This window comes from Dendrobates tinctorius, unplaced genomic scaffold (assembly GCF_039654945.1).
Source record: "Dendrobates tinctorius isolate UK_male_01 unplaced genomic scaffold, ASM3965494v1 ptg000155l, whole genome shotgun sequence".
Taxonomy (NCBI): domain Eukaryota; kingdom Metazoa; phylum Chordata; class Amphibia; order Anura; family Dendrobatidae; genus Dendrobates; species Dendrobates tinctorius.
Window position 1 is genome coordinate 23,294,461 of NW_027361822.1, and position 22,728 is coordinate 23,317,188.

General features: G+C 44.9%; 1 protein-coding gene across 1 annotated transcript in view; it reads right to left on the reverse strand.

Moving 5' to 3' along the window:
- LOC141051188 (uncharacterized) overlaps positions 1-22,728 on the reverse strand; it is a 181,746-nt gene that overhangs the window by 5,767 nt on the left and 153,251 nt on the right. The window contains 1 exon segment of the mRNA XM_073548052.1: positions 22,592-22,682. Coding sequence (XP_073404153.1) covers positions 22,592-22,682 — 91 coding nt within the window.

A 22,728-nucleotide genomic window follows, 5' to 3' on the forward strand; every position in this document is an offset into this window, starting at 1 on the left:
ACGAACGAGTAGAGCATGATATGCAACACTTCTTTCAGCTTCCCAAATACTGGAATAACACACCAGCAAATAAGATTATGTAGGCCAAAATAATACCAATAAAATCTTACCTGATAAATGGGTCTCGAAAAATGCCAACACAATGTGAAAAAAATATTTTTTTTGCAATATACAGATTTTTTTCCATGAGGTAAATAGAAAAAAAAATAACCTATCAATGTTTGTTATCGCCTTAATCAGACTGTTGTGGACAATTATGTTTCCAGCCATTTTTACAGAAAAACTAACACTGTTAAAGCAAAACCCAAAACGCAATGGCAGCATTGCATTTTGCAACATTTCGTTGAACCTAGTTTTTCCCTGTTTTTTTTGCTATATTAAAAGGAATAGTGTCATTCAAAACTACAACTTGTCCCAAAAAAACACAAGTGCTAACATAATGTCAACAAGAAAAAAAAGACACTATGGGTCTTGAAAGAAGAACAAGCGTAACACAAAAAGTGCAAAAATGAGAATTACTCTAGTCCTTAAAGGGTTAACTTCACTTGTTGTAATAAAGGGGGACTTATTTTCTGGCCTCTAAAACTCAGCAATGGATTCCTTGAGAATAAGATCTTATTGTCAAGACTAACACTAGGGGGCGCCCTAGCTCACCCTATTCCCCGGGTTACTTCTGAAGGTGAAAATGCCGGGGCCACCAACCTTGCCTTATCTCCTGAATCCGCCCTCCATCTCTTCCCTTCCCCCACCGAGGGAAAAGGGGAGCTGCCTTGCACCGCAATACACCAATCAGACGAACAAGGCAACACGAACAAGAGCAACTGAAAATACCAGGCATACAAATATTCACTCACATATAACACAGGAATGCACCGGGGAGTGAAGGATGGGGAAAAACCAAAGTTAGAGGAGGAAAGGGAATTATCACACTTACAAACCCAAGCAACAGTCACAGACAAATCCACTAAATTCCTTCTCATATAACCACCAAACAACAATCCTCCAAGTCATGCAGCATAAGCTAGCTCTGACGATATATTTCAGTCAGGACCCAGATTATATAGGGAATAGGAGTGGCTAACGGTGCTCAGCTGAAAGCTCAGACTCCCAGAGTTCCCAACATGGCATATTAATTAACCCCTTCATGACCAAGCCTATTTTGACCTTAATGACCAGGCCATTTTTTGCAATTCTGACCAGTGTCCCTTTATGAGGTAATAACTCAGGAACGCTTCAACGGATCCTAGCGATTCTGAGATTGTTTTTTCGTGACATATTGGGCTTCATCTTAGTGGTAAATTTAGGTTGATAATTTTTGCGTTTATTTGTCAAAAAATCAGAAATTTGGTGAAAATTTAGAAAATTTTGCAATTTTCAAATTTTGAATTTTTATTCTGTTAAACCAGAGAGTTATGTGACACAAAATAGTTAATAAATAACATTTCCCATATGTCTACTTTACATCAGCACAATTTTGGAAACAAAATATTTTTTTGTTAGGAAGTTATAAGGGTTAAAAGTTGACCAGCGATTTCTCATTTTTACAATAAAATTTACAAAACCATTTTTTTAGGGACCACCTCACATTTGAAGTCACTTTGAGGGGTCTATATGGCAGAAAATACCCAAAAGTTACACCATTCTAAAAACTGCACCCCTCAAGCTACTCAAAACTACATTCAAGAAGATTATTAACCCTTCAGGTGTTTCACAGGAACTAAAGCAATGTGGAAAGAAAAAATGGACATTTTAATTTTTCCAACAAAAATTTTCTTTTAGCATCAATTTTTTCATTTTCACATGGGAAACAGGATAAAATGGATGATAAAATTTGTTGGGCAATTTCTCCGGAGTACAACGATACCTCATATGTGGTCATAAACCACTGTTTGGGCGCACGGCACGGCTCAGAAGGAAAGGAGCGCCATTTGACTTTTTGAATGGAAAATATGCTGGAATATTTAGCGGTTGCCATGTCGTGTTTGGAGAGCCCCTGTGTGCATAAACATTGGAGCTCCTCCACAAGTGACCCCATTTTGGAAACTAGACCCCCCAAGGAACTTATCTAGATGCATAGTGATCACTTTGAACCCCCAGGTACTTCACAAATTGATCTGTAAAAAAAAACAAACACTTTTTTTTCACAAAAATTTTCTTTTAGCCTCAGTTTTTTCATTTTCACATGGGCAACAGGATAAAATGGATCCAAAAATTTGTTGAGCAATTTCTCCTGAGTGCACAGATACCTCATATGTGGTCATAAACCACTGTTTGGGTGCACGGCATGGCCCGGAAGGCAAGGAGCACCATTTGACTTTTTGAATGGAAAATTAGCTCCAATCGTTATCGGACACCATGTCGCATTTGGAGAGCCCCTGTGCACCTAAACATTGGAGCTCCCCCACAAGTGACCCCATTTTGGAAACTAGACCCCCTAAGGAACTTATCTAGACATGTAGGGAGCACTTTGAACCCCCAAGTGCTTCACAAAAGTTTATAACACAGAGCAGTGAAAATAAAAAATAATTTTTTTTCCCTCAAAAATGATTTTTAGCACACTATTTTTAATTTTCACAAGGCTAACAGGAGAAATTGGACCACAAATCTTGTTGTCCAGTTTGTCCTGAGTACGCTGGTACCCCATATGTGGGGGGGAACCACTGTTTGGGCACACGGCAGGGCTCAGAAGGGAAGGAGCGCCATTTGACTTTTTAAAATGCAAATTACTTCCAATCGTTAGCGGACACCATGTTGTGTTTGGAGAGCCACTGTGTGCCTAAACATTGGAGCTCCCCCACAAATGACCCCATTTTGGAAACTAGACCCGCTAAGGAACTTATCTAGATGTGTAGTGAGCACCTTGAACCCTCAAGTGCTTCAGAAAAGTTTATGACGCAGAGCCGTGAAAATAAAAAAAAATTTTTTTCCCTCAAAAAATTATATTTAGTGCGCAATTTTTTGTTTTCACAAGGGTACCAGGATAAATTAGACCCCAAAATTTGTTGTCCAGTTTGTCCTGAGTACGCTGGTACCCCACATGTGGGGGGGAACCACTGTTTGGGCACACGTCGGGGCTCGGAAGGGAAGTAGTGACATTTTGAAATGCTGACTTTGATGGAATGGTCTGCGGGTGTCATGTTACATTTGCAGAGCCCCTGATGTACCTAAACTGTGGAACCCCCCACAAGTGACCCAATTTTGGAGACTAGACCCCCCAAGGAACTTATCTAGATGTGTGGTGAGCACCTTGAACCCCCAAGCGCTTCACAGAAGTTTATAACGCAGAGCCGTGAAAATAAAAAATATATTTTTTTCCACAAAAAAAAAATGATTTTTAGCCAGCAATTTTTTTTTCACAGGGGTAGCAGGATAAATTGGCCCCAAAAGTTGTTGTCCAGTTTGTTCTGAGTACGCTGATACCTCATATGTGGGTGGGGACCACTGTTTGGGTACACGTCGGGGCTCGGAAGGGAAGTAGTGACATTATGAAATGCTGACTTTGATGGAATGGTCTGCGGGCATCATGTTACATTTGTAGAACCCCTGATGTACCTAAACTGTGGAACCCCCCCACAAGTGACCCCATTTTGGAAACTAGACCCCCTAAGGAACTTATCTAGATGTGTGGTAAGCACCTTGAACCCCCAAGTGCTTCACAGAAGTTTAGAACGCAGAGACGTGAAAATAAAAAATATTTTTTTTTCCTCAAAAAAAAAGATTTTTAGCCAGCAATTTTTTTTTTCACAAGGGTAGCAGGATAAATTGGACCCCAAAAGTTGTTGTACAGTTTGTCCTGAGTACGCTGGTGCCCCATATATGGGGGGGAACTATTGTTTGGGCACACGTAAGGGCTCGGAATGGAAGTAGTGGCGTTTTGAAATGCAGACATTGATGGAATGGTCTGCGGTCGTCATGACGTTTGCAGAGCCCCTGATGTGCCTAAACAATAGAAACCCCCCACAAGTGACCCCATTTTGGAAACTAGACCTCCCAAGTAACTTATCTAGATGCCTGGTGAGCACTTTGGACCCCCAAGTGCTTCACAGAAGTTTATAACGCAGAGACGTGAAAATTAAAAAAAAAAATTTTTCCACAAAAATATTTTTTTAGCCCCCAATTTTTTATTTTCCCAAGGGTACCAGGAGAAATTAGACCCCCAAAGTTGTTGTGCAATTTTTCCTGAGTACGCTGATACCCCATATGTTGGGGTAAACCACTGTTTGGGCACACGTCGGGGCTTGGAAGGGAGGAAGCACCGTTTAACTTTTTGAACGCAAAATTGGCTGGAATCAATGGTTGCACCATGTCGCGTTTGGTGACCCCCTGATATGCCTAAACAGTGGAAACCCCTCAATTCTAACTCCAGCCCTAACCCCAACACACACCTAACCACAGCCCTAACCCCAACACATCCCTAACCCTAATTCCAACCCTAACCATAACCCTAACCCCAACAGACCCCGAACCCTAATCCCAACCCTAACCATAACCCTAACCACAAGCCTAACCCTAATTCCAACCCTAACCCTAATTCCAACCCTAACCCTAATTCCAACCCTAACCCTCTTTCCAACCCTAACCCTTTCCAACCCTAACCCTCTTTCCAACCCTAACCCTCTTTCCAACCCTAACCCTCTTTCCAACCCTAACCCTCTTTCCAATCCTAACCCTAACCCTCTTTCCAACCCTAACCCTCTTTCCAACCCTAACCCTAACCCTCTTTTCAACCCTAACCCTCTTTTCAACCCTAACCCTCTTTTTAACCCTAACCCTAACCCTCTTTTCAACCCTAACCCTAACCCTAATGGAAAAAAAAAAAAAATATATTATCTTTATTTTATTAGTTCTGCCTACCTATGGGGGTGATAATCGGGGGGTTTATTTACTTTTTCTTTCATTTTGATCACTGTGAGAGTGATCAAAATGAAAGAATGGAATCTGCAGCCGGCAGATTCGGGCGGGCGCACTGCGCATGCGCCCGCCATTTTCAAAGATGGCGGCGCCCATCATCCGGACCCGAGGGACACTGGGAGGGACGGAGGGACACCGGAGGTACCGGGGGGGGTGAGGGGGGGATCGGAGGCTGGCGGGGAGCAGAGGGAATGGGAGGGGGGCAGATGATGACAGCGGCGGCAGATCGCCGCTGTCATTCAATTGCGGGGGGGCGATCGCCGGTGGGGGGGTGGAATCGGTGTCTCCAGCCATGTCCGATGCTACAGCAGCATCGGACATGGCTGGATTGTAATATTTCATCAATTTTCATTGATGAAATATTACCATCGCTCTGATTGGCTGTTTCACTTTTAACAGCCAATCAGAGCGATCGTAGCCACGTGGGGGCGAAGCCACGCCCCCTGTGGTGAATTACAAAGCCCCCTGTATCTGCGGGTCGGGTGACCTTTCAGTGACCCCGGTCACCCGACCCGCAGGGGGGCTTTGAAGTCATGACGCCACATAGGCGTCACTGGTCAGATTTGAACCAGGTTTCATGACGCCTATGTGGCGTCATTGGTCGTGAAGGGGTTAAAAAGAAGGTGAACTGCTTTTTTTCAGCGCAGGAGTAGGAGCAATGAGACGCTGCGGTCTGCTGGCTCCTCTCTGTAGCAGTAACCCCGTGACACATATATAATGGCAATTTTTAACAGAGAAAATATCTTAGAGGCTCTTGAAGGTAAAAATATCAGACCTTTCTGTATTAAATGGAACCTATCACCAGGATTTCTCCAATATAAATTACAGTCACTACCATTAGGGCCTCTTTCATGGCATATTAGAATGCTGTAAAAAAAAAGTTCCAAATCCACTCAGTAGATCCCAAAAAGATTAATTAAACCTACTGGTAATTTGATTTCCAGACAGTCCCTCAGGACAGGAAACCGGAAAGTAGTTCACCCTTGACCTATGCAGGAACAGGATCACAGAGAAGTTAAAATGCCACTCCCACCTCCACCTTCCAGGGTCTTTCAAACTACCAAATAAGGGTGGGTGCAAATGGTCTATATGAACCAACAAAATCCTCTGCAAGATAAAACAAAAGGGAGGAGAAAGAATGTTGCTATCCTTTGGGACTGCAGTAAATAGGAAAAAGCCAGCTCACCAGTAACCAGAAGCAGTATCACGGAGCTCCGTAGAGACCAACGTCGGAAAATCAGGAAAATGGGAGGTTAGCTCCAGCTGCGTAAAATTCTTCATTATGTGATAAAGTTAAAATTGACACATAATTGAACTCTCCATACAACCGCACCAGAGCAAGATGAGATGAGGCTACGCGTTTCGGGACTACCTGGAAATAGAATTACCAGTAGGTCTAATTGACCTTTTCCAGTGCGTCACTCTAGACAGCACACAGGAGTAAATACCAGAGAAGAAGCAACGGGGAGAGGGGAGTGGGTGCAGAAGCCTTAAAAGACCATAGTCCCGAGCAAGAACTAGGCTAGATATAGTAACTGATCTGTACAATCAGAAGAAAATCTAGGCAATAGAATACATTTATCAAGCACTTGAAAACCCATGAAGTGCATCTCCGGGGCCCTAACCAGGAACAGTTTACCTAGTTTTAGATCCATAATACCCAAGAACAGCAAAGCCCTGATGAAACAGATTAGAAGGATCAAATCTTTGGAAAGATACATTACCGTAGTGAGTGTCTGATATATGTATAATGTAAATATTCAGCACAAGAGATAAGAGAAGGTTCTTGGTAATACTCGATTATCACTCAAGTATCAGGGTGCTCGGATGTACTCATTACTCGGAGTATCGAGTGGTGCTCGATGTAAAACTCTAATCACCACCTTGCATTTTTGGTGCCTGTTACACAGCCAATAAGCATGCAGGGATTGCCTGCGTCTCACTGTAATGTCGTAGCCATCTTGGTTTTGGCCTTACTGTGATTAGCTGGACGTGTGACATCATCAGGGGTTATAAAAGAACAGGCGCCACCTGGCTCGGCACACTGACGCCATTGCACAGCTCTGTGACACTTCGAATTGTAGAGAGAGTGTTTATCAAGGCCAGTATTACGAATCAGAGGCCTGTAGTATTGATACTGGTGCTGAAGCTGAGCCATCATACTAAGAGCTCCTCGAAGGGCTAATCGTTTGCAGCACATACAATCTGCATTTAGCTTAGGGAGGGAGAGTCGCAGGAGCAAGATATATAACAAACTCAAAAATCGTTGAAACATTTTCCTGGGCAATATTTTTCAGCCATACAATTCTAAGCTTTTAAAAATGTTATAGGCTTCTATTTCTCAGACATACAGTGTTACATGGTCTATGAACATTTTTGTGATCCCTAAAACTGAGAAAGAGCATTGAAACATTTTCACCCAGATCCTTCTTCCTCCCACCATGATGTGTCGCAGGAGACTAGTAATCCCACATTAGGACACTCCGAGGAGCTCTTTACAACATTTCTTGATTGTGGCCTCTCAACCTGCATGCTCCAAAAGGGACAGGAAGACATGCTGCTTAGTGATGTACAAAACGTAGAGCAGCCATGGCCACAAGAACATGACGGTGGGAAAGGCAAATTTGGGATAAGTTGCAGGATGATGATGATAAGACACAGTTGCCGCTAAGTCTTCTTGTTGTTAAGTTATGAAATCAGGAGGGCCAGGGTGTGGTAGTAGAAGGTGAGGTGGTGGATGACAAACTCACCGACACAATCTGGGAAGCTGGCATGCAGAGAGAGGCCGGCAGCGCTGAGGAGAGAGCTTGGCAGCACTGAAACAGACAGAAAGAGGCAATGGGGTGACCAGAGGGACAAGGTGGGAAACTGTTCTGCAGAGCACTGACCCTCGTGCATTTCTCAGTCAAAGTGTTAGCTGTTCCCCCATTTGGGGCTTTTTTAAAGAGAGTTCTGAGAGTAACAAAATGGTCATTTGCAACCTGTGCCATGCAAAGATCAGCAGGGGCATGACCACTAAGAACCTAACCACCACCAGCATGATCAGGTACATGTCATCTAAGTACCCGACTTGGAGAGCTGAATGCCTGGGTTCATGATTGGTGCCTGTCATGTCCGCCATGTCTGTCATGTCTGCCCTGTCTGTTTTCTCTCAAGAACTCCTGGAGCGATGTGTATGCGCATATCTTGTCTGCTATCCTGCTCGTTCCCTAGAGCAGTGTGCACACTCACCTCTTGTCTGAGCTGCAGGATGCCTGCGTTTCTGCTATGCCTTCTGTGATCTTCTCGTCATGTCTAGAATCCCTGATCATGTGTCCCTGCCTGGATCCTGCACTGTCTGGTTCTGCAATCATCTCGTCATGTCTGAAATGCTTTTCATGTGACGTTTCCTAAAGATCCTGCACTGTCTGGTTTGGTAATCATCTCGTCATGTCTAGAACTCTGATCATGTGACCTGTCTAGGTTTCAGCACTGATTCTGCAGTCGTCTCGTCATTTCTGGAACTCTGATCATGTGACTACTCTCTGTTATCCTGTGGATCTGAACCAGGAAGTGCTCCCCTGGTCCTGACCTGGAAGAGGAGGTGCTATGCCCTATATCAGGCCGCCCCTTCCTACGCTCAGGGCCTGAGTATTGTGTGGTGTCCCTGCATGGCTGCTTGTTTTTGGGGCGCTCCCTCTATTCTGTGACCTTGCACTCTGCTCTGTCGTGCGTCTCTGCACACGCTCTGTGCTCGTATTCCGTCTCTTGTCTTGTCTAGTGTTATGTTTTGTCCCTGCTCTGCTTTGCCTTGTAGTCCTTGTTTGCTCTGATTCTGTTCCGTGTTTCTGTCCTCGTGTCATGTCTCGCTCTGCTTTGTGGCTTCAGGTACCCTGCCTCTGTCCCTGGTGTGCCCTTACACGTGCAGGTCTCCGTCTCTGTACCCTCTCCCTGGCGTGTCCCTACAGGTGCAGGCCTCCGCTCTGAACCTCTCCCTGGCGTGTCTCTACACGTGCAGGCCTCGCTCTGTACCCTGTCTAGACCCAAGGTCCTTCCTTGGCCCGGCTCTGGGCTTCGGCCTACGCTCCGCTGCTAGACTGTCCCTGTCCCTGGCATGCTCTTTGCATGCGCAGGTCTCTGCCTCGTTCTTTGTATTGTCCCTGATGTTTCGTGCGCCCTTGCACATTTCGTACTAGGCTTTGCCATGCTGTCTCGCATGTGGCTCTGTCCTGTACCCTTTGCCTAGCCCTGCCTTGTGGCTCCGTGCACGTGCCTGGTCGCCTGTGCCTACCTGGTGTGCCTCAGCCGTGCCGCCTCTAGCTGTGCTCGCCTGTGTGCCCCAGCCGTGCCCCGTCCAGTGCTATAGTGGTCTGGCTGCGTGGCCCCGCAGCGGTGCTGCCTCTAGTCGTGCCCACTTGCAACTGCCATCGTCGGTACCACCTGCTGGTGCTCCCAGCCGTGGTCTCTGTGCTTCCTTACACTCACGCTGGTTCTCACACTGTGCCTTTTTGTGCTACTCTTGCACAAAGCCTTTGTCTCCTTTCTGTACCCTAGTTTGCCTGCCGGATTCCATAACCTGCCGACCGCTGCCAGAGGTCCGGACCTAGATGACTGCGGCCTGATGTCCGGAGCTGATGTCCGTAGCCAGATACCTGGACCCTGTCGGTCGATGCCAGCATTTGGATTCCGATGCCACCGTACTCTGTGCCTCTCCCTGGCATGCCCCTTGGCATGCACAGGCCACCGTCCTGTGAACCTGACCCGTCCCTGGCATGCCCCTTGGCATGCGCAGGTCTCTGTTCCTGTGAACCTGATCCTGGCGTGTCGGTTGACACGCACCATGTTATTAACCCTGCCTTGTTTCCTTGCATGGAACCCTGGCTGACTTCTGGATGTCTGGATCCTGCCGATCATCCTCTGAGCTACAGACCCTGGTTGATCGTGAACTGTCGTCCGGAGTCCGATGTCCGTGTACCATCTGCACGTTCCATGCCTGGACCTCGGCGTGCCATTGCACGCACCCTGTTTCATGAACTCTGTGTGTTCACGTTTGCTGTTGTTGCACCCTGAAGAGTTCCTCAAGTCTTGGACCTCGGCGTGCCCTTGCACGCACCTTGTCTTATGTTCTGTGTGTTCACGTTTTGCACCTGTTGTACCTGAAGTCTTCCTTAATGAAGTTTCTTTGAATTAATGACTCGTCTTGCTTCCCTGAGCCGGCCGTCTGGTCCAGCTGCCGTGGTGGCTCACCCCCTTGGTCTTGCCCCTGACACTCCCTGTATAGGGGGTGGTTCTCACTAGGTCAGCTCGCCCTAGGTGGTTGGGTGCCACGGCCCACAGGGTCCACTCTTTCTAAGAAGAACGACTCAGCGTAAGCTGACACTCGTCACAGTGCCATTGGGTGACACCACTGCCTGTGCTAGGTGTTTCCCAATTCCATGTCCAAAACACTGGTGCAGATACCTCCTCACCCTGCACCTGTCCTTGCATATTCTGACTTACCATCATCAGGCACTTCCAAATCCTTGTTCCAGCCCAGCGTTCAGCTGTCACAACCCCAGGCATTGGAACAAAAAAGAAAAAGGTCCTAGCCACCCAACTACAGGCCCAAATGAAAAACGGGCACATATCCAGGCTGCTTGCAGTGGAAATTTTGCCATTTAGGCTGGTAGACGTGTGCCGCTACTTCATGGATATTAATTTCTCTTAAGTAGCGGCACACGTGACCGCCGGCAGCAGGAGGAAGTCGGTGACTGACACTGCGCTCTACTGAAGAGCAATGAATACTCACTGCTCTTTGCGCGTACAGTCTCAGTGAGTATTCTGGCAGCTGTGCTATGCTTGTGAGCAGCGCATGACGTCCCTGGCATGCGCTGCTTATAAGCATAAAGCAGTTGCAGGCACCGGAGCAGGTCGCTTTGAGGGAGCGCCAGGTAGGTAAGTGTAATGGTTTGGTTTTTTTAATGTTTTCTGATGGGGCCAAGCATACCAGGATGGGGATGGGGGTGCGGTCAATTAAAAGGACGGGGCCATGCATTCCAGGACTGGGATTGGGGGGGTAATCATACCAAGATACTATTATTAAAGAGTCATAAATATTCATTGCCCTTCACGGCCATGGGTGCGGAATGCAGTGAATATTCATTTTACTTTAGCAGCGGGAACAGGAGTTAGCCGTAGCCACCGGCTCCAGCCTCCTGTGACCCGCTGCTCCGCCAAATGCCATTCCCCCACCTCCCCACCACAGCCAGAGCTGGTACATCCGGACTATAGGACGCACCCTTCATTTTCCTCCAAATTTTTGGAGGAAAAAAGTGCATCTTATAGTCCGAAAAATAAGTTACCTAAATTTTAATATCAGCAAATGAAAAATTATTGTGAAAATTCCAACAGAGGTTAGAAAGAGAAAGAGGGAACGAAAAGAGAAAAAAAATTTTTTTTAGGTGGGGTGGGAGGATTAGAAGGGAGAAAAGGGATGAAAGAATGGGGACGATCAGGGAGAAGGCATATGGAAAAAGGGAGGGAGCACACAGCAACACTTCACGAGAGAACGACACATCTATTCGAATAGTTTACAAAAATCCACTGAGTTCTGAAACAGGATCTAGTCACGCCACACTCTCCTAAAACTATCACAGCGTCCAGAGCTTTCGGCTGTGAGTTCTTCCATCCTATAAATATTAACCATCTCGGCAAACCATTCCAATGTTAGGAGAGTACGAGTTGTTTTCCAATGTCTTGGAATCACTGACCGCACTGCAGTAAAATAAAATCGGAGACTATCTTTCTTTTGAGAACAAATTAAAGAGGGAAAAATAGAAAGAAGAGCTGAACTCCAAACTTCTACCCGTAACCAAAGAGTAGTTTGAAAGAACCTTTTCCCAGAATGGCTTACCATATATACTCGAGTATAAGCCGAAATTTTCAGCCCATTTTTTTAGGCTGAAAATGCCCCTCTCGGCTTATATGCGAGTCATTGCCACAGGGGGACGGCGGGGGAGCGGCAGGAGCCGGCGGCTGTCACATCATACTCACCCACTCCTCGCGCGATCACTGCAAGTCCTCCCTGCATTTCTCTGTTGTCCAGCAAGGCACTTCTTCCTGTGTTCAGCGGTCACGTGGTACTGCTCATTAAAGAAATGAATATGCACTCATCTCCACACCCATAGGCGTGGAGTGCATATTCATTACTTTAATGAGCAGTACCACGTGACCGCTGAACACAGGAAGAAGCTGCCAGCCACAGAGACCATCGGAGAAGCAGGGAAGTGTAGAGACCGTGCCAGGAGGGGAGAGTATGAGGGGGAGGATGGGGGGAGCCATGCATACAACAGGGCGAGGACGGAGGAGCCACGCATACATGGGGGAGGAGCCATACATACAGCAGGGGGAGGGCTGAAGAGCCATGCATACACGGCTGAGGATGAAGGAGTCATGCAAACAGCAGGGGGAGGACGGAGGAGCCATGCATACACGGCTGAGGATGGAGGAGCCATGCAAATAGCAGGTGGAGAACGGAGAAGCCATGCATACAGCAGGGGGAGGACGGAGGAGCCATGCATACAGCAGGGGGAGCCACACATACCAGGACATGGATGAGGGGATAATGCATACCCGGCTTATACTCGAGTCAATAAGCTTACCCAGTTTTCTGTGGCAAAATTAGTTGCCTCGGTTTATACTCGAGTTGGCATATACTCGAGTATATACAGTAATTCTACTGCAATCCCACCATATGTGTATCACTTACCTTTATCTTTTCCACATCGCCAACATGTATCAGGAACAGATGGAAAATAGCATGCAATTTTGAGGGATAATTATACCATCTTATAATAATTTTATAGTTGTTAGTTGTTTTTCCTGGTCAGGGCAAGCGATTGATAGGATTTCTATTTACACATAAACTTTCTCCGACCGAGATAAAGATTTTCCAATTACCCGTTCACATGCCAACTGATAGCTGATTTTCCCCCCATATCCCTCTTTGATTAGGTAGTTGTATATAACTGAAATCACATGCTTAGGCGGAGATTCCTGTAAAAATAATTTTTCAAAAGGGGAAGGTGTGAAGTGGCATAAGCGGTGTAGACCCTTTGAAGATATAATAAATTGAAATTGTAGATATTTAAACCAAGAAAGGACTTTGGATGGGTACTGATCCTGCAGAGAATTGAATGCGGGCAACTTACCATCAATAAGAACATAATGTATATGGATGTCCACCATGGCCATCCAACCGAGAAAAGTCTCTTTCAAATACCCAGGGCAAAATGACAGAGTAAAAAAAAGTGAGGTAAGAGGACTGATACTCCCAGAGGGAAATTTTCCCTTACAGAAAGTGTGCCATATTTTGAGTGTCTCTACTGTTAAATCATTTAAGCAACCTAGCTTGGAGGCCTCTGTCCACGGAATCCACGGCAAGTGCTTTAAGGGTATCTCTCCTCCTTCTTGCTCAGTCTCAACCCATTGCTTCTTACTAGGGGAAAAATGACAATCTATAAACCGGCCTATGGAATGTTTTAAAAGTTAGGAAGCCCTGCACCTCCCAATGCTTTAGGGCCTGTTAAAGTTTGCATACTAATTCTAGGCCTAGATCTCCCCCACACAAATTTTATCATAGCAGAATGAAGCTTATCAAAAAAACCGTGGGGAGGAGATACAGGTGTGGTCTGGAAAATATATAGAAATTGAGGTAGTATATCCATTTTAATGGCATTCATCCTGCCGAACCATGATAATCTCAGTTTGCTATATCATCCGAAGTCCTTAAGGGTTCGGTCTAAAAGTTTTTGAAAGTTAAGAGAGAAAATTTTGGATGGGTCATAAAATGAGGACTCCCAAATACTTTATGGCATCTACACGCCATTTGAAAGGAAATGTTGATGTTGCTAACTAAACCTCCTCATTTGAAAGTGAAATATTTAACGCTTCTGACTTTGAATAATTCACTTTGAAGTTGCTCAGGAAGCTAAATCTATCTTTCATTACAGAGGGTAAAGAGAGTTGGGGCTGTGATACATACAAAAGGAGATCATCTGTATATAATGCTGTTTTGTAATTTGCTGAGGCTATATTTATCCCATGTATGTTAGGATTGTTCCTAATTGCTTAACAAGATGTTCCATCACTAATATCAAGAGCAGAGGGGACAGGGGACACCCCTGTCTGGTTCCATTTTGAATCGCGAAGGGGGAAGATAATGTTCCGTTTACCCTAACTCGCCCAGTAGGGCCTTTATATATAAAGAAATAACGAGGACCAATCCCCAACTGACACAGCACCTCTTTCATAAGCCCCCTCAGTGGACCCCATCAAAGGCCTTTTCTGCATTGACTGATAAGAGACCAAGGGGTAAGGATTTAGCCTTAGAGATAATAAGCATCATCTTAATGGTATTGTCCCTTGCCTCTTGGCCCTGCACAAATCCCACCTGGTCTGTGTTTACTCTTGCCGGTAGGAAATGGGCTATCCTATCTGCCAATATCTTTGATAGTATTTTGATGTCCACAATTATTAGTGATATAGATCTATAGTTGGCAGTAACTGCGGGATCATTCCCAGGTTTGGGGGATCACATTTATATGCGCCCCTAGTGATTGGGGGGGGGGGGCAAGCATGTACCTTCCTCTAGGGAATTGAAAGTTTTGGCTATAACTGGAGCTAGTTGGTCTCTAAAGAATTTGTAAAATGCTGGGGTAAATCCATCCGGTCCAGGACATTTACCTGAGGGTGTGGATTTAAATACTATATTAACTTCAATTTCTGAGATATCTTCCCAAGTGCATACGAGACAGGACGGTCCAGGGTATGTTTCTTTGATATATTTCCGGATTTGCTCACACAGATCCAATGGGGAAATGTATGCAAGTTGCCCTTTAATATTGTATAACTTCTCATAATATAGCCTAAATGTATCCAAAATCTCCTTAGGATTATGAGAGTCTTTCCTATTGTGTCTCTTGATGAACGGTACATACAGTTCTGCTCAAAAGTTTACATACCCCGGCAGAATTTTTGCTTTCAGAGAATATGAATGATAACACCAAAACATTTTCTCCACTCATGGTTATTGTCAAACTACTGTGTTTTCTCTTTTTAAATCATAATGACAACCCAAAACATTCAAATAACCCGGATCAAGTTTACATACCCCATTTCTTAATACTGTGTATTGCCCCCTCTAACATCAATAACCGCTTGAAGTCTTTCGTGGTAGTTGTGAATGAGGTTCTTTATTTTCTCAGATAGTAAAGCTGCCCACTCTTCTTGGCAAAAAGCCTCCAGTTCCTGTAAATTCCTGGGCTGTCTAGCATGAACTGAGCGCTTGAGATCTTCCCAGAGTCACTTAATGATATTGAGGTCAGGAGATTGAGATGGCCACTCCAGAACCTTAACTTTGCTCTGCTGTAGCCAATGACAGGTCGACTTGGCATTGTGTTTTGGATTGTTGTCATGCTGGAACATCCAAGTACATCTCATGCACAGTTTCCAGGCTGATGATTGCAAATTTGATGATAATGTGCTGCATTCTTATTTCCTTCAACTTTGACCAAGTTTCCTATGCCGTTAGTAGCTCACACATCCCCAAACTATCAGCAATCCACCACCGTGCTTTGCAGTAGGAATGGTGTTCCTTTCATCATAGGCCTTGTTAACCTCTCTCCAAAAGTAATGTTTATGGTTGGGGCTAAAAAGTTCAATTTTGGTCTCATCACTCCAAATTACCTTGTTCTAGAAGTTTTGAGGCTTGTCTCTGTGCTGTTTTGCATACTGAAGGTGAGATACTTTGTGGCATTTGCACAATAATGGCTTTATTCTTGTGACTCGACCATGCAGCCCATTTTTCTTCTCATACCTCCTTATTGTGCATCTTGAAACAGCCACACCACTAGTTTTCAGAGAGTCCAGTATTTCAGTTGATGTTACTTGTGGGTTTTTCTTTTCAACCCAAACAATTTTCCTGGCAGTTCTGGACAAAATGTTTGTTGGTCTACCTGACCGTAGTTTTGTTTATACAGAGCCCTTGATTTTCCATTTGATAATCACAGTTTGAACACTGCTGCCTGGCATTATCAATTCCTTGGATATCTTTTTGAATCCCTTTCCTGTTTTATAAAGTTCAACTACCTTTTCCCTTAGATCCATTGACAATTCTTTTGCTTTCCCCATGACTCACAATCCAGAAATGTCAGTGTCTGGATGAAAGATGTAAGAGTCTGTCTGGATTTCAGAAACTCTCTCAGCGTTTATGCACACATGCTGATAACAAGCAAACAGGTCACAGATGTTACCTTTAGTAGCCATTCAAACCCATTTGTGTCAATTTCTGTGCATGTTATCAAGCCAAAATCACCAGGGTATGTAAACCTTTGATCAGGGTCATTTGGATGTTTTGTGTTGTCATTATGATTTAAAAAGAGAAATCACAGTAGTTTGACAATAAATGGCTTCACCCAACCACTAAATACGAGTTGGAAAAAAGTTTTAGTGTTATCATTCATATTCTCTAAAGAAAAAGGCCAAGAAAGCAAAAATTCTGCCGGGGTATGTAAACTTTTGAGCACAACTGTATGTAGCTGCCAGCCGGGGGTTAAGGAGTCTTGCTAAGGGGCGGTCACATTTATCAGATATCTCATACATGTAGCATTTAAATTTTTCTCTTTGTCTATGATATTTCTGATCTAACAACAGTCTGAGAGAGGTTCTATTCTTGGATAATTCCCCTGGAATATAAGATGAAAGTGTTTGTTTCTGTAGGGTCTCCAGTGAATGAATCTGCTTTATTAGATTATCTACCTCAATATATGATGATTCCAGCCTAGATATATGGTTCTCCATATCCTCCCTGGTGGGATAGCACATATGCGTGGACTAAGGCCGGCTTCACATCGAATGCAACGTGTTGCAATTTCTTGGGGTCACCGCATCGTCAAAACGGAGTGGATCAATGCTAAAGTGAGGGTTTTTGTTGTTTCCATGGTGAGAAAAGGGCGGATTCTAGAAATGTTCTTTAGGTGTAAGCGGCAAGAGCGGGCAAGAGATTGTATATGGGATGTGAAGGAGAGATTGGTGTCAAACATAACACCCAGACAGCGCGTCTCCTGCCGGGGTGTTATTGTAGTGCCACCCACGGAGAGGGAAATGTCAGATTTAGGGCGGTTAGTAGACAATGGAAGAAGTTCAGTTTTGGAGAGGTTGAGTTTCAGATAGAGAGCGGACATGATGTCACTGGCATTCTGTAGTACAGCGGGGGAAGACGTATAAAGTTGTATGTCATCAGCATAAAGATGGTACTGAAAGCCAAATCTTCTGATGGTCTGTCCAATTGGTGCCGTGTAAAGAGAGAAAAGAAGGGGGCCAAGGACTGAGCCCTGAGGTACCCCGCCAGCGAGAGGAAGAGGAGATGACGTGGAGCCAGAGAACAAAACACTGAAGGAGCGGTCATAAAGATAGGAAGAGAACCAGGAGAGAGCAGTGTCCTTAATACCTAGTGACTGGAGCCTAGAGAGTGGAAGATGGTGGTCACACGTCCGACTCCTTACTGCTCCATAGCCAGGCCACACCCCCTTCTTAGGGTTATTACAGAAGGAGGGCAGGATGATTTCTTGACTCCAACGAAATTTCAAGGCTACCTTAGGAAGATAAGCCAGATCAGGTCTTAACACAACTCTATCCTCATATATCTGCGTATAAGGAGGGTTCGTAGAAAGGGCCTGTAAAATCACTCATCCTATGGGCTGATGTCAATGCTACTAATATGAATGTTCTGACGGTAAGATATTTGGCTGACAACTCCTGCATGGGTTCAAACGGTTCTTTGGTCAATGCTTCTAGTACCAGGTTCAGATCCCTTGGGGGGACCCTAGGGATTGGGACTGGCCTAGACCTATTACAGGATTTTATGAATCATCTACAGTTACGTCCATATATATTTGGACAGAGACAACATTTTTCTAATTTTGGTTCTAGACATTACCACAATGAATTTTAAACAAAACAATTCAGATGCAGTTGAAGTTCAGACTTTCAGCTTTCATTTGAGGGTATCCACATTAAAATTGGATGAAGGGTTTAGGAGTTTCAGCTCCTTAACATGTGCCACCCTGTTTTTAAAGGGACCAAAAGTAATTGGACAATTGACTCCAAGGCTATTTCATGGACAGGTGTGGGCAATCCCTTCGTTATGTCATTCTCAATTAAGCAGATAAAAGGCCTGGAGTTGATTTGAGGTGTGGTGCTTGCATCTGGAAGGTTTTGCTGTGAAGGAAACATGCAGTCAAAGGAGCTCTCCATGCAGGTGAAACAAGCCATTCTTAAGCTGCAAAAACAGAAAAAACCCATCTAAGAAATTGCTACAACATTAGGAGTGGCAACATCTACAGTTTGGTACATCCTGAGAAAGAAAGAAAGCACTGGTGAACTCATCAATGCAAAAAAACCTGGGCACCCACGGAAGACAACAGTGGTGGATGATCGCAGAATAATCTCCATGGTGAAGAGAAACCCCTTCACAACAGCCAACCAATTGAACAATACACTCCAGGAGGTAGGCGTATCAATATCCAAATCTACCATAAAGAGAAGACTGCATGAAAGTAAATACAGAGGGTATACTGCATGGTGCAAGCCACTCATAAGAATCAAGAATAAAAAGGCTAGACTGGACTTTGCTAAAAAACATCTAAAACAGCCAGCACAGGTTACAACTATATAATGTCCCTAATGCTGATACCTGGACCATAAGGATACTAGTAGCCAATCCCAGTTCAAACCCCGTCTGAAAGGACTCTAGGATGAGACCGATTGGAGGCTTTTGACCTAATGGCTACCCTAAAAAATGTTTCCATGTCCTGCTGTGAATCCTCATTGTTATGAGTTTTCTACTTCATAGCAAGGTGGAAACTAACTCTGGCAAAACTCCTTGCTACTCAGTATTGCACTTTCAAACTCTACTCTGCTAGATGGAAGCGAGTGTGGAATATTGGGCTCAGCGTAAGAAGGTCCGGAATCTCCGGCAGAATCCATGGATTAGACAGTGACATTGTTCTTAATAGTGAACGCCCTGGTCTTTTTTGGCCAGAAAGGGGCAATCAGAATCACTCTCACCTGATCCTCCTGATCATTTTCACGACTGGTGGAATCATTGCTATAGGACGGAAGGCATAAGCAATCCTGAAGTCCCAGGGAATCTGGAAGACATCTACTGCATAAAAAGTTTTCCCTTTCGATTGTAGATCTTCCAGATAGCCCTTCAGCCACAAGGCACATCTTGCTGCATTTGGCAGACCAGCAGACCTAGCCGCTAGCCTCTCAGAGTCAGTGGATGTGTCCGCTAGGAAAGCTGCAGCTCCGTGCAACAGGAGAAAGTTGGACAAGATCCTTTCTCTTGAGGTTTTGCTCTTGAGCTGTTCCTCTAGCTGTTGTAGCCAAACCACAAAAAAACGTGCAGTACAAGTTTCTGCAATTGCTGATTTCAGTACTCCTGCTGCCGCTTTCCATGTGTGGCTTAGAAGTGTGTCCGCCTTCTTTCGATTGGGTCCCTGAGAACCTGTAAATCTTCAAAGGGTAGTGATGACCTCGTCGTTGATTTAGATACAGTGCTGTCAATTCTAGGGACCTTATCTCATAACTCCGAATCTTTATCTTCAAAAGGATATCTCTTTTTTCAGGCTGAGGGCAAAGCAATAGTCTTCTCCGGTCTCCTCCACCCTCTGCTAATGAGTGCCTGGATCTTACTATTGACCGGAAAGGTGCATTTCTTTTTCTCCTCTAACCCTCCAAACATCATGTCCTCAAGAGATTTAGCGATCTTCTCCTCCTTTAAGCCCAGTATTGATCTAACTGCTTTAAGCAGCTTATCTGTGTGCTCTACTGGAATGCACGGTCTGCCCCCCATATCACTGTCCGAGGAGGACTCAATTAACCTCTTACTGCCATTGGACGGAATAGTACGTCCAATGGCAGTACCGCCACTCTGATGAGGGCTCCGGTGGTGAGCCGGTGAGTTTTCAACAGCTGACATGTGCCCGCAATAGGCGCAGATGGAATCGTGATCCACCCGCACCTATTAACCAGTTAAATCCCGTTGTCAAACGCTTACAGCGGGCATTTAGCTAGAGTTTCCGGTGCGTGGCGGGGGGGGGGGGGGCAGCGACGCGTTGCCATAACAACCTGAGGTCTCATAGAGGCCTCTATGGTTGTTGATGAGGCACTGCTATGAGCACCACCCAGTAGACATGTTTGGTGTCTATGAACTCGTAATGACCTGGAGAATTATAATGGCAGGTCAGTTTTAGCAATTAGTGAACCTAGCAAAAAAGCCAAGCAAAAAACAAGTGTGGGATTGCACTTTTTTTTGCAATTTCCCCGCACTTGGAATTTTTTTCCCGTTTTCGAATACACGACATGCCAAAACCAATGATGTCGTTAAAAAGTAAAACTCGTCCCCCCAAAAATAAGCCCCACATGGCCATATTGACGGAAAAATAAAAAAAAGTTATTGCTCTGGGAAGAAGGGGAGCGAAAAACGAAAACGCAAAACCGAAAAAAGCTCCCGTCATTAAGGGGTTAATATTGTCCTTCTGATAATCTTGGAGAGGCATCAGAAGAAACTTCCCTAAGTGTTTTATTCCCTTTCTTTAATAGGGTTTTCAGCAAGCCTTCCACTTCAGATCTGATAATGGATCTAAGGCTTGCTGCAACGTCAAGTGTTTCCTAATACTGTAGTCCTGTGGATGCAGTCTTTCTGCCAGTCCACTGCTAGCGGGTTTTTGCATAGCGCACACCCCCTGTTTCTTTTCTTATCGCTAACTTTCCTAGGCCTCTTCTAGTGACTTAAACTAACAATAAGGGTCCTATTAACAAATGGTGACATTCACGAAGATCACTCACCAACTGCTGTCAATTAAGTGTACCGGATTCGGAGCCTGTTGTGGGACACATTACGCATCCTCTCTGGACACCAAGGAATCTTGAGATGCTCTTCTCCTCTAGCTAGGACGGCTGCTGTTCCTGCCACTCGAACGGCTGCCTCTCCTGTGTCCACGTTAATGGTGAGCTGGTTATGGCTGCTGCCGATTGCCTTGGTCCATGGCAACCAGGCAAGGGGAGCTGGAGCCAAAGCAGCATTCTTAAGATGTGAGAGTGAGTGGCATCTTGAGGGTCCGCCTTCCTTCTGGTCCTGACGATTGCCCCCCACCTCGCGAAAGCCATCTTGGCACGCCATCCAAAGTGCCCTGGTCGGCGCCGCGCTGGTCACTGCCATTTTCTTCTGGTACACTCACTGACGTCTCTCGGGCACTCCGATACCTAGCGTGCCTTGCGCCCGTGATATCAGTGGTGCACGCCACAACAGGATAAGCTTCCCGGCCACTCTATCATGATGAGATCAGAGGAGAGCAGGCACAGGGAGGGTGGTGCAGCGGTTTCGGGATAAGCCTCTGGCCTGTCTGTGCTGCCCAAAGGTACACAAAGCCTCCAGGGGACCTGTGGACGGCGCAACAGGTACGCAGCCTGTTCTTCCGACTTTGAGACAGGCCTGGGAAAGCTTTCTTCTTGAACCATGGATTTCAGCACGGGATTCCCATCAAGGACAGGAAACCAACTGATGCGGGGAAGTACTGCCCATTTAATTTCTGTAGGTTTCCTGTCCTTGCAGGATGGATCCCACTCTCAGGGGAAAACCTAAAATGTCGTGCACACGTTAAGAAAATAATGTGTAGAATGTCAATTCTCTGTCGGTTTTTGCCCTACATTTCTCTTGAAAAAAGATGCAGAAATGGTGCTGAGATATTAATCAACATGTGCACATACCCTTATCGGTATTACATTGCTCACTCAGACTATTCCTTAAAGTACATTTCCTTAGTATTACTTTATGAGTTTATTTATTTTATTATTTATTATGCATTTCTTATATAGCGCTATCTTATTCTGCAGCGCTTTACATACATTATCATCACTGTCACCATTGGGGCTCACAATCTAGAATCCCTATCAGTACGTCTTTGGAACGTGGGAGGAGACCGGAGAACTCGGAGGAAACCCACGCAAACTCAGGGAGTACAAACTCCTTGCAGATGTTGTCCTTGGTGGGATTTGAACCAAAGGACAACATGGGAGTGCAATGGGAGTGCCAATACATAACAATTTGAACAGAATGTGTATGAGGCCCTCCTTTATGTCTAATACAGCGTTTATCTGAGTCCTTAATTTTTGGCAATTTTTGCTTCCTTCATTAAACTGAAATTTCCTAGTTTTTAATATAAAAACTATTTTGGTTAACTTAAATTATCTTTTTTTTGCTTCTCATTTAAGTTTTGCCTTATATACAAGTCATTATATAAGAAAAAATGTTAAACATTTTTTTTCCTGTAAAATGAAATTTCTCGTGGATTTGGAATGTTTTATTGTCAGTCCTTAAAATAGTGTAAAAAAGTGTGACACCATTGTTCACAGCAGCGATCTGGGAGTCAGAGATGCTTCCAGCGGTCTTCCCCATGCTATTTTCCATCCATTTCAACATTTTCACTGCCCCCCAGACCTCTTTGCAGTGTCTGCCAGAAAAAAAAGCTTGGCTTTCTATTGACTCCCATTATACTCACTACTCGAAACGAGCATGCAAGTATTAGGAATTGCTCAGTTTGAGCAACGAGTACCTGAGCATTTTAGTGCTAGCTCATCCTTAATGGTTACTACTCACCTGGGTAGTCATATGTAGGAATCTCCTCTTTACACCACTCATCACCCCACACATATGTCTCTGTAGTATTAATATGGGTCAGATCTTCACCCTGAAACAAATATTGTAAAAGTCACAGACAGATGGAGAAGTCACAT